The 13,016-nt window shown below is 32.8% G+C and overlaps 1 protein-coding gene across 1 annotated transcript in view; it reads left to right on the top strand.

Annotated features, from left to right (window-relative positions):
• ptk2ba (protein tyrosine kinase 2 beta, a) overlaps nt 1-13,016 on the top strand; it is a 47,142-nt gene that overhangs the window by 13,242 nt on the left and 20,884 nt on the right. Inside the window, exons 10-25 of the mRNA XM_073827524.1 lie at nt 501-575; nt 2,367-2,468; nt 2,570-2,684; nt 2,890-2,929; nt 3,714-3,748; nt 3,886-3,930; nt 4,022-4,119; nt 4,233-4,314; nt 4,392-4,492; nt 5,366-5,481; nt 7,278-7,378; nt 7,465-7,554; nt 8,220-8,461; nt 9,939-10,013; nt 10,099-10,155; nt 10,540-10,636. Coding sequence (XP_073683625.1) covers nt 501-575; nt 2,367-2,468; nt 2,570-2,684; nt 2,890-2,929; nt 3,714-3,748; nt 3,886-3,930; nt 4,022-4,119; nt 4,233-4,314; nt 4,392-4,492; nt 5,366-5,481; nt 7,278-7,378; nt 7,465-7,554; nt 8,220-8,461; nt 9,939-10,013; nt 10,099-10,155; nt 10,540-10,636 — 1,471 coding nt within the window. The remainder of the gene's footprint in view (nt 1-500; nt 576-2,366; nt 2,469-2,569; nt 2,685-2,889; nt 2,930-3,713; nt 3,749-3,885; nt 3,931-4,021; nt 4,120-4,232; nt 4,315-4,391; nt 4,493-5,365; nt 5,482-7,277; nt 7,379-7,464; nt 7,555-8,219; nt 8,462-9,938; nt 10,014-10,098; nt 10,156-10,539; nt 10,637-13,016) is intronic.

Below are 13,016 nucleotides of genomic sequence, written 5' to 3'. Positions count from 1 at the left end.
TTCGCTATTTCTGAATGTAAATTGTTTAATTGTATTTAATTAGTTACTTTTTAGGGAGTAACTCAATATTGTAATGCATTACTTTTAAAAGTAACTTTCCCCAACACTTTTTACTTTCTAAAGTAGTGTGAGAACTGGTTGTGGGTGGATGGATAAACTGAGTGGCCACAAAATATCACTGTGGGCATATATAGAAATGTGTGAAAGTCGTTGCATTAGATAACAGTTTCAAATCAAATGTCATAGCAGTTAAATCCTGCAAAAACTTAAAGTCACTTGAGTACTTCTTGTCTTTTTTCTGTACTATATCGGTTAATTTCCCATTATTTTAAACCTAATAAACGTCTTTTATTCGTGCATGTCTTATCTTTCTGCACCAGAGATGGCATGTTGCTTTGCCATTTTGTTATCTGATGCATGACATTGATATGAATGTGTGAACTAAAGATGTTCATCAAGTAAAAGCTTTGTTGCTCTGTAACCGTATGGTTCTTTTGTAGCAAGGATGGAGCGTCTCTGTGGATCTGGTAATCGGGCCCAAAGGTATTCGGCAACGTACAGACAAAAGCTCTGTGGTAAGAAAAATATCCCCTTACATACATCCTTCTCTGAAACGCAGCTCTCACAGGAAAGCAGTAATAACCACTTTGATTTTTCAATTAACCACAATGGAAAAAAAATGCATCTTGTTAATGGTTACAAATAGACTTCTCCAAATACACATTAAAGGCTGTTCACTGCAAGAAATGCTTTTCTTACTTGGATTTTTTGTCTTGTTTCCAAAATATCTAAAAATTCTTAAATCAAGAAGGATTTTCTAGACTAATAAAAATTGTCTTGTTTTTAGAAAAAATACTCAAAATTAAGTGCATTTTTTGCTGGAAATAAGATACATAATCTGCCAATGGGGTAAGAAAAATAATCTTGTTTTCTTTTTGAAAAATTTAAATTAAGATTTTTTTTTGCTTACCCCATTGGCAGGTTATTTAGCTTGTTCTAAGCAAAAACTCACTTAATTTTTACTTGTTTTTTCTGAAAACAAGAAAATAGTTCTTACTTATCTAGAAAATCCTTCTTGATTTAAGGATTTTTCGATATTTTGGCTGGAAACAAGACAAAAACTCTAAGTAAGAAAAGCATTTTTTTGCAGTGTTTATGTGTGTTTATGTGTCAGTGTTATTTTAGTATCATTGGGATACTGATGCTATTGAGCTAAATTATAGTTTTTATTAATATGTAGATTTTTCTGTGTGACTATATAGGTTTTTTATTCCAGTTTTAGTGTTAGATATTTTAGTACATCAAGTTAAAATTAAAATGTAAGTATGTTTTACATAATAAAATATCTTTACACTTTAAAATTTCACAATTTATTGGCTGTTTCTTTGTAATTAATTGTGAAATTCGCTATTTCTGAATATAAATTGTTTCAGCATATTTTTTTCTCAGTGTAACTTAAATGATTTTTTATTATTTTATTTTATTATTTTTTATAGTAATTAAAGTTTTTTTCATGAATGTAGTTAATGGTTAAAAATATAGTGCTCCAAATATACATTATAGGACATTTATGTGTGTTTATGTATCAGTGTTATTTTAGTATCATTGGGATACCGATACTATTGAGATAAATTATAGTTTTTATTAATATTTTGAACTTTTTTTAATATTATTTTTTATCCTTTTTTTAAATGTGACTATATAGGCTTGTTTTTTTATTCCAGTTTTAGTGTTAGATATTTTAGTACATTAAGTTAACCTTAAATTAAGAGTATGTTTTACAAAGTAAAATATCTTTACACTTTAAAATTTCACAATTAATTCAATATGTTATTGGCTGTTTCTTTGTAATTAATTGTAAAAGTCACTATTTCTGAATGAAAAATTTTTCAGCATAATTTTTTCCAGTGTAATTTAAACATTTTTTATTATTTAATTTGATTCTTTTTTTATAGTAATTAATTTTTTTTTTCATAAACGTAGTTAATGGTTAAAAATAATGCTCCAAAGACACATTATAGGTCGTCTATGTGTGTTTATGCGTCAGTGTTATTTTAGTATCATTTGGATACTGATACTATTGAGATAAATTATAGTTTTTATTAAATATCTTTTATATTTTTTATTTTATTATTTTTTTAATGTGACTGTATAGGTTTTTTTTAATTCCAGTTTTAGTGTTAGTTATTTTAGTACATCAAGGTAAACTTAAATTAAGAGTATGTTTTACAAAAAATATTTTTTTTTTTAATTAATTTTTATAGTAATTAAAGTTTTTTTGTTTTAGTTTTGTTTTAGTTTTTTAACTATAATAACCCTGTCATGTGCTCTTGTATATTAACGGGTTTTTTTTATGTCTTTATTAGCCGGTCTCTCTAGCCACATTTGCACAAATTCGAAGTATTAAATGCATGCCTCAGAACGACGGAAAGACGCTGCTACATATAGATATAGAAGGAGCTAAACAGGTACAGTATGTGCATCTAACTATGTCTTAAAATGAATGCCCTTTCTTATGAAGTTTATAATGATGCATATTAAGATTAGATCTTTCTGTTGTCATTTTCAGTCTTTGTCCATCAGCACAGCCTCTCTGGCCATCGCAGAGAACATGGTGGATTTAATCGATGGGTATTGTCGATTTGAGCATGGAAATGATGCAACTTTAATTGTGCGGCCTAAGGGTATGTGGGTTTTAGTATTTTGTATCAGCAGGACATGAAACCAGCAGCATCATGTATTTTAAATTAGTATGCATTAATGAAACCGGTTTAAGTAGTTCCTCTACTTAAACTGTTTTTAACTTGCCTAATCATATTATAGTGTAGAAACACACAGTGGGCAGCTGTGTGTTCATATGAATAACAAACTACCGCTTATGTTTACCAGACAGAGAATCTCGAATCTCTCTACCTCCTGTACCCTGCAGGTAAGCACTGATGTTGTGCATTTTCTTTATTCTGTCCTATAAACATTGCCGTTTAAAAGTTTGGAATTTGTAGATTTTTTATGTTTTATTTTTTTTTTTTTAAATCTCTTATGCTCATCAAAGTTCCATTTATTTGATTTAAAATACAGGAAAAAAAGTAATATTGTGAAATATAATTTTAATTTAACATAACAGTTTTCTATTTTAATGTACTTTAAAATATAAATTATTTCTGTGGTACAAAGCTGAATTTTTACAATTATTTTTTAATAGACACAAAGGAATAAATGTATAATCATACACAGGATCCAACATTTTGGGATCATGAAGATTTTTAATGTTTTTTAAAAAGTCTTTTCTGCTCAATAAGGCAGAAAAAATGTATTATTGTGAAATATTACTAAGATTTTTGCCCATCTTTTGGAAAATCCAGTTTTAAAAGTAAAAAAACCAACTACAAATAACTTTTACCAGTAGGTGGCTGCAGAGCTCCACTATTTGCTATTTGCTATTTGACCACCTGAAAGATTTTTTTCATAAGTTTTTTCAGTTGAATTCATATCTACAGTACAGACCAAAAGTTTGGACACACCTGAATGAGAAGGTGTGTCCAAACTTTTGGTCTGTACTGTACTGTATATATATATATATATATATATACACACACACACACACACACACACACACACACACAGTATATATATTTATTTATTTATTTTTTATTATTTTGACTGAAATGGTTTTGTCTTATTGATTTATTATCTGATCTTATATGGCAAAGCAGTATGGAAAACACCAGATCTGACACGGAAAACAAAAGTATGTAAAGCAAAATGAATATATACTGCCTATAATATACATCATTTTTTATAATGACTTTTTCATTATATATATATTATATATATACATATATATATATATATATATATTATATATATATATATTTTTTTTTACAGATTCAGATATTTATGCAGAGATACCGGAAGATACACCAGTTTCAAGTAAGAACCAAATAGTATTCCAAGGGATAGGTAAATGGTCATTTATTTATTTATTTATTTAACATTTTTATCTCAATCCATTGTTTTCCAGCTTGTAAATTCAGCATCTCACGAAACGACATTGTCCTTGGTCGGATTCTGGGTGAAGGTTTCTTCGGTGAGGTGCATGATGGGATCTATAAAAGCAAGGTTAGTGCATCAGGCTGAAATGTTTAGTGATACAGATCACAAGGATTTAGTAGAAATCACTAGAAACCTCTTTAAGTTCAGCTTTCAAGATCATGAATCTTGTCTTCATTCAGAAAGGAGAGCGAGTGAATGTGGCTGTAAAGACATGCAAGGACTGCTCAGCTGATGTGAAGGAGAAGTTCATGAGCGAAGCTTGTAAGATGATTCATCTTCCACCTGTAGAATCAAACAGATGCCTGAATAGAATGCTAAAAGTCATTGTTTTCATGCAGTGATCATGAAGAAACTGGAACATCCACACATCGTGAGACTCATAGGTATTATCGAAGAAGATCCTGTGTGGATTGTCATGGAGCTTTACCAGCATGGAGAGGTGAGGTTTATTCATTTTTAATGATTTCAAGATTGTCCAGGTTTCTTCATATCCAAGAAAATAGGTAGGTGAGTTTGTTTCTTAATCAGAATTGGAGAAATGTAGCATTCCATCACTTGCTCACCAATGGAAGTGAATGGGTGCCGTCAGAATGAGAGTCTAAACAGCTGATAAAAACATCACAATAATCCACAAGTAATCCACAACACTCCAGTCCATCAGTTAACATCTTGTAAAGTGAAAAGCAGTGTGTTTGTAAGAAAACAAATCCACCATTAGGATGTTTGAACTTCAAACTGTTGCTTATGACCAAAATACAAGCTCATAATAATCCATAATAATGCTTCCTCCTGTTGTCCTTTTACATCAAAATCCACTTATATTTTTGTTTAGGATTGTTTTCAACGGTTTTCTCTCCTGATTCTGACTTTTTTAACCAGAGAAAGCAATATTACAGATAGAATTAAATCATTATTAACGATGGATTCGTTTTTTTACAAACACACAGCTTTTCACTTCAAAAGATGTTAATTGATTTACTGAAGTGGTTTGGATTACTTGTGGATTATTGTAATGTTTTTATCAGCTGTTTGGACTCTCATCCTGACGGCACCCATTCACTTCAATGGATCTGTTGGTGAGCAAGTGACATAATGCTACATTTCTCCAAATCTGATGAAGAAACAAACTCAGTTACATCTTGAATGGCCTGAGGGTGAGTACATTATTAGCTAATTATCATTTTTGGATGAACTATCCCTTTATAAATTACTTGCCTATGTCACAATAAGGGGTAAATCCAGCTCATATTAGTACATGATGCAATATTGTTGCAGACTTTATTATCATCCTGGTTTCTCTGTGTTTCTTCAGCTAGGAAATTATCTGGAGGAGAACAAGCACAAATTAACCACAGTCACGCTGATCCTGTACAGTCTTCAGATCAGTAAAGCTCTTGCCTACCTAGAGGGTGTTAACATGGTGCACAGGTACATAAACACGCCTTCTGACCAGATTCAGTGTCTTTGTTTCAAAGACACTTGTTTATACAGTTATTATGAACAATCATTTGAAATTTTGAGCATTTGGTCTCGGTTATTGCTATAAAAGGGGGATCAGATGCAAAATTACATCAAAAAATGGAAGAGAGGGGCGGAGTGAGCAGAGCTCACTAACATTTAAAGAGGTGCATTACAAGCACCGAAAAGGGTCACTGTGAACAGAGCTGTTTTTGACAAAGTAAAAAGGGTGTTGTTTTACATGACCCTTGAGGAATATTACCAAAGTATGTTGCAGACATAAAGAATCATACCAACATGTGGAAAATGGGCATTTTATATGCCGTTTAAATGTACGAAGAAACAGAAAGGCTGCTTATAAACATCTCCTCTTGACTTTTCACCTTACTAACTTTGTCTCAGTTTCAGAAGAGTGTCAGACACTCTTATAGGTAAAAGTTTAGCTGAAGTCAGTTTGAAAGGTAAAAAAAGCTGTGGGTAGAACAATGCACTTTATATGGGGCATCAGCACAACTGCTCACTTTGTATTGTTCCTGTAGAGATTTTTATTCCTGTAGAGAAATTTACAGTTGAAGTCAGAAGTTTTCACCCCCCAATCTGCAAAATGTTAATTATTTTACCAAAATAAGAGGGATTGTACAAAATGCATGTTATTGTTTATTTAGTACTGACCTGAATGAGATATTTAACATAAGAGTTTACATATAGTCCACAAGAGAAAATAATAGTTGAATTTGTGAAAATTACTCCGTTCAGAAGTTTACCTGAATGATTCACAGCTGTCTTTTTTGTTTAGTTTTTGTTTTGTTTTTGTTTAGTGATAGTTGTTCATGTGCCCCTTGTTTATCCTGAACACGTAAACTGCTCACTGTACTTCAGAAAAATCCTTCAGGTCCCACAAATTCTTTGGTTTTTCAGCATTTTGTGTATTTGAACCCTTTCCAACAATGACGGAATGATTTTAAGATCTATCTTTTCACACTGAGGACAACTGAAGGACTCATATGCAGCTATTACAGAAAGTTCAAATGTTCACTGATGCTTCAGAAGGAAACACAATGCATTAAGTGCTGCGGTGAAAACTTTTGAACAGATTGTAGATGTGTACATTTTATTTTATTTTTTCATTTAGTACAGCCCTTTAGAAGCTACAGAAGATACTTAAATGTTTCCCGGAATACAAAAAAAAAAAAAAAAAAAAAAAAAAAAGTTTTCACCCCCACTCTTAATCCATTGTGTTTCCTTCTGAAGAATCCCTTAGTTGTCCTCAGTGTGAAAAGATGGATCACAAAACCATACAGTCATTGCTGGAAAGGGGGTTAAATACGCAAAAATGCTGAAAAACCAAAGAATTTGTGGGACCCGAAGGATTTTTTTGAAGAACAACTGTTCAGGACAAACAAGGGACTCAAGAACTATCACTAAACAAAAAAAAAGAAACAACACTGTATTAAAAATCAAGTGTATGTAAACTTTTGAACAGGGTCTTTTTTTATAAATTCAACTATTATTTTCTCTTGTGGACTATATTAAATATCTTTTATGTGAAATATCTTCTTCAGCTCAGTACTAAATAAAAACAAATAACATGCATTTTGTATGATCCCTCTTATTTTGGTAAAATAATTAGCATTTTGCAGATGCTTGTAGATGTCTTCACATCTCCTTTCTGATAGTCATCTATATCTCATACGTGTGGTTGTACAGAACCTATTTTAATGGTTAACATTATCAGGTTATTCATTTCAGTCTTTTTTTTCCATCAGGGACATTGCTGTGAGAAACGTACTGGTCGCCAAACCAGACTGCGTGAAGCTGGGAGACTTCGGCTTGTCCAGATACATAGAAGAGGAGGAGTATTACAAAGGCAAGACTTTTAGCCCGTTTTCAGCTTGTCATGCAGTCTGAGTTCAATATTTCACTCAAATGACACTGTTTGTTTTCTTTCTGAAGCCTCTGTGACTCGATTACCTATCAAATGGATGGCGCCGGAGTCCATCAACTTCAGACGCTTTACCTCGGCGAGTGATGTCTGGATGTTTGGTTAGTGACTTTGAAGCGTGACGTGAGATAAATGCGTTTAAACTAGGGCTGGGAAACGATTAATCGCATCCAAAATAAAAGTTTATGATTGCATACTGTATGTGTGTGTACTGTGTGTATATATAATGTATGTATAAATACACACACAAACATGTATATTAAAGAAAACTGAAAATAAAAATTAAATTAAAATAAATAAAATATTTATAATTCTATATATAATCTAAATTAAATACAAATATAACTATCCACACATATAAGTATTTTTTAAAGGCTTTACATGTATGTGTGTGTATTTATATATACATAATAAATATACACAGTAAACACACATTTAGTATGTTAACATAAACTTTTATTTTGGATGCGATTAATCGCGATTAATCGTGTCCCAGCCCTAGTTTAAACGTGCATGACGCATTATGTCACTTATGCTGAATCACTGTTTTGACCACATTAGGCAACAGATCAATGTAATCGTGAGGATTTTTTAAGCCGTCATCATGCTGTGAATTCCTATTTCCTGTTGTGAGGCTTGTTGTTTCGGTGCTGATTCCTGTGAAGAACCACATGTTTCACAATGCAATGTGACTTGTTTTGCAATGAATTTGTAAAGCAGTTTATGCTTCCTGATTGGTGGCGGTTTCTTGTGCTTCTTCTTTCAGCTGTGTGCATGTGGGAGATCATGAGTGGAGGTCAGCAGCCGTTCTTCTGGTTGGAGAACAAGGATGTGATAAACCAGCTGGAGCAGGGCGTCCGTCTGCCCAAACCCGAGCGGTGTCCGCCGACTCTCTACTCTCTCATGACCCGCTGCTGGGCCTACAGTCCCCGTGAAAGACCCAGGTTCTCCGAGCTTGTGTGCAAGCTGAGGTACGTTATATCTGGCCTAGTCACTAAAGGCCGGGTTGTCAGTTTGAACCCTTAAAGGAGTCTTATGTATGCTTTTGAGAGCTTAAAGCAGGGCGCTAACCCTAACCCAAAATAGAGCATTCTTGGAAACAAAGGTGTTAAAACTGCTTATTCTGTATTTTCCGCACATTACCCACATGTACACATCAACAGTGCCTACTGGCTTATCAGAAACTCGTGACTAAAAACTATATTGTCATCTTGACTAATACTGTAAGTGTACATTAAGGGGAAAAAATTTATATTAAAAACTGATGAATGGATCTCAAAATCATAGTCATTGTTGGCAAGGGTTCAAATACACAAAAATGCTGAAAAACCAAAGAATTTGTAGGACCTGAAGGATTTTTCTGGAGAACAGCGGGCAGTTTAATTGTTCAGGACAAACAAAAATTTAAATTATAATAAAAAACCCATTAAAAAAAAAAATACATATGCAAAATGTAAAAATTAATATAAATAAATAGTCGAATGTAAAAAGATCAAAAGGTCACAAATTCAGAACAAATATGTAAATAAGAATAAAATTATTAATCAAATAAATGGTAATAACAATGGAATAAGAATGTAATAATACAAAAATATTGTACAAAATGCAAATAATAATAATAATAATGATAACACGCTATCAGAGGGCATTTTAAGGAAAGATTAATTTTTTTAATTAAAAATCATAATAATGTCACACGTGCTGGAGAGACGAGAATTCAGGGAAAGCACACGGAAAACGGGGTTCTAAAAAATACTCTGATTTATTACTAAACAAGCAAAACAAAAGACAATGAGTAATACTTAAAACCGCTATTCACAAATTAAAAAAAAAAAAAAATAATAATATAAATAAATAATAAAATAAATTAAACTTAAAAATAAATAAATATAAACAATAAAAATTAAAATGCTAATAAAACAATACAAATAATAAAAAAGTAAAAATATAATAAAAAATAAATTTAATAAAAAATAGAAATAATAAAAATTAAAAAAAAAAGATTAAAATTCAGAGCAATTATGTAAAGCATGTTAATAAGAATAAATTCATAATATTTAAAAATGCATAATAAAATATAATTTATAAATTCATAACAAAATTGGTAGAAAAAAGTAAATAAAATGTAAATGATAATATAAATTCAAAGTTAAATATAGGTAAATATATTTTTTAAATAATTTAATAATATAAAAATAAAACAAACTGACTAACAATGTAAGTATACATTGTAGGAAAGATTAATATTTTAAAATGTAAATAATTAAAATAAGATCTTTTTAAAACATAATAAAACAGTAAAATTTTAATAAATGTTTAAAATGTAATAATATTTTTTTTAAAATCAATCATATACATTTTTTGAATAAAAAAATAATTCTTATAAATATGAAAAAAAAATAAAATAAAAACAATACAAACAATACAAATGTAATATAAAATGTTTCTATTTGCTCCCCACAGTGATGTTCATAAAATGGAGAAGGAAGTGGAGGTGGATGAGCTGAGAGCAAGAACCCGCTCCATAAATACAACCCCATTTTCTGATGCTCCACCCAAGGTGATTGCCTTTTCACCTTCATTTTTTTCTCATGCTGTTATTCTCGTACTATTCATCATACTCTTTTTCTTGTTCTTTCAAAAAGCCGTCAAGAATCAAACCATCAGGTTTCAGCACTCTCAATCCTCGTCTTCATCTCCAGGTGATTTTTTTCCCTCCTATTAATCTGTATTTGCTGTCCACTTTCAATTTCCCTATATATGTCTATATCTATTTCACCAAAGAATATTAAGAGGTTATGTCTCCTGAACAATATATTTTACTCAATGGCTGATGCATTTAAAATGGTCAGACCTTAACTATAAACTATAAAGCAGCTTCATGTTGGTCACGTCTATGTAGGTCAAGTCACACCATTTCCAGCAGCTGTGGTTTCAGCCCGCTTTTCTGCATTTGCGCTTAAAACCGCCATGTTATGCATATCATTGTGAGAACATGTTTTACCGTGTGGTTTTAGTTGTGCTCGTCTGTGTCTGTTCTTGCTTGCACGCCCAACTTTCCAGCTGCCTGTGTCTCTGCGCGTTAGTTCGCCAGTCCTCGCCGGCCCACCAGACTGGCGCTCTACGCTCGTGTCCGGCTGCACGCTGACCCTGCCGCCGTCCCCTCGCCGTTGCAGTATGGGGGTAAGAGCGCCACCTACCTTCAGTACTGCAAATACACTTCTGTGTGTTTAAACGAGAGTTCACTTCCAGAACAAAAATGCACAGATAATTTACTCACCCTCTTGTCATCCAAGCTGTTCATGTCTTTCTCCAGTCGATAAGAAATTATGCTTTTTGAGGAAAATGTTTCAGGGTTTCTCTCCATATAGTGGACTTCTATGGTGCCCGTGAGTTTGAACTTCCAAAATGCAGTTTAAAAGCAGCTTCAAAGGGCTCTAATCAGGGCCTAAAACTAACTTTTTGCCACACCTGCTGGTGGCCGGTGACATGATTAAATTTACTGACCAAAATTACCAGCCATGTAACTCTTTGCAAAAACAGTGTCTCTATTAAATGCATTCTCCCTCATTTTTCCCAATGAATTATAGCCATTCAGCATTAGAGTATAATTGAAAGTCATTGTTTCTAACATTTATTATGCTCTGAAATATATAGCAACTTTTAATTTAAGTGATTTTTAAACAATCTTTGCATAAACTATAAATTGTACATGCTTAAACTATACAGATAAATCCTGTCCATCAATGACAGACTTCAGCAGGTCTCTTTAAAACCTAATGCACATGACACGGATCTGACACATTTATGATATTCTCGATTTTCTACTCTTTATGGTCATTTGAGACTATGTTTACGAGGTAACTCGCCACTACCGTGCATTTTGACAAAATTGTGTGTGTTTTCGTCCACTGAAGCGCTACTTGTGCGCTGTCTGAAGCGGCTCAGTGTATGCGTAACGTTACAGCCGAACATGCAACCGTTAAACTATACTTCACTGCAATGTTTAGGCACGTAACCTCAGGAATGTGTCGCCACATTCTCGGTTTATAAAGAATAAAGAAGGAAAGTGTTAATCTTGAATGAAGCAGCAATATCTTCTCAGGTAAAACAAGCTGACCATCACATTGCTCTGATCTTATCAGCCTTTTTGTTTCATATTATTTGATTTGCTCTTGTCGCTTATGACAGAACAGCTAATCACAAAGATCTTGTCTTCGGAAAGTCCTTTTTTTTCCCGCTTACGTCAAAAACAGCGATTCTCTTTTAGAACTGGCTGTTGTTTTCACTACATTGCATTGTAATATTTTGTAAAAGTTTTACCGGCCAACTGGCGAATGACAGTTGCATATACCGATTTTTCCTGCCATTTTGCACTTGGCGAGTGTTAATTTCAGGCCCTGGCTTTAAACTATCCCAGTCGAGGAAGAAGGGTCTTATCTAGTGAAAGGATTGGTTAATAACTAAACAAACTGACAATTTATATATACTTTTTAACCTCAAATGCTTGTCTTGTCTAGCTTTGCGTTAAGTCTGTGTATTCCGGTTCAAGACAGTTAGGGTATGTCAGAAAACTCCCATCTCATTTTCTCCTCCAACTTCAAAATCGTCCTAAATAGCTGCAGAAGTACCAACCCAGTGTTTACAAAGTGAACATGCAAAGAAGTTCAAACACCCTTTACAAAAAAAGGTAAAACAGCGATGTAGGACAGTGATGAGTTTTTCGGCATACCCTAACTGTCTTGAACCGGAATACACAGATATCACGCAGAGCTAGACAAGATGAGCATTTGAGGTTAATAATTGTTATTTGTTTTAGAAAAGTACCAATTGTTTCTCTAGAAAAGACCCTTCTTCCTCGGCTGGGATCATTTAGAGCCCTTTGAAGCTGCATTTAAACTGCATTTTAAAATTTCAAACTCACTGGCACCATAGAAGTCCATTATATGGAGAGAAATCCTGAAATGTTTTCCTCAGAAAATATAATTTCTTTACAACTGAAGAAAGAAAGACACAAGCATCTTGGATGACAAGGGGGTGAGTACAATATCTGTACATTTTTGTTCTGGAAGTAAACTTCTCCTGTAAAGGAATAGTTCACCCTAAAATTAGTTTAAATCAAATAAAATCATCCAAGATGTAGATGACTTTGTGTCTTCATCAGATTTGGAGAAATGTAGCATTGCATCACTTGCTCACCAATGGATCCTCTGCAGTGAATGGGTGCCGAAGGAATGAAAGTCCAAACAGCTGATAAAAACTGATAAAAAACCACTCTAGCCCAGCAAGTCAAATGCTGTATGTTTGAAAGAAACAAATCCGTCATTGAGATGTTTTAACTAGATATTTTAACTTTGGCTTTACAAAACATTAATTGATGGACTGGAGTGGTGTGGATTACTTGTGGATTATTATGATGTTTTTATCAGCTGTTTCATTCTGACGGCACCCATTCACTACAGAGGATCCTTTGGTGAACAAGTGATGGAATGCTACATTTCTCCAAATCTGATGAAGAAACAAACTCATCTACATCTTGCACATTTTCAGCAGATTATTATTT

This window comes from Garra rufa, chromosome 21 (assembly GCF_049309525.1).
Source record: "Garra rufa chromosome 21, GarRuf1.0, whole genome shotgun sequence".
NCBI classification, from domain to species: domain Eukaryota; kingdom Metazoa; phylum Chordata; class Actinopteri; order Cypriniformes; family Cyprinidae; genus Garra; species Garra rufa.
The sequence above is the reverse complement of the archived record's forward strand: the minus strand, read 5'-3'. Positions and strand labels throughout refer to the sequence as shown.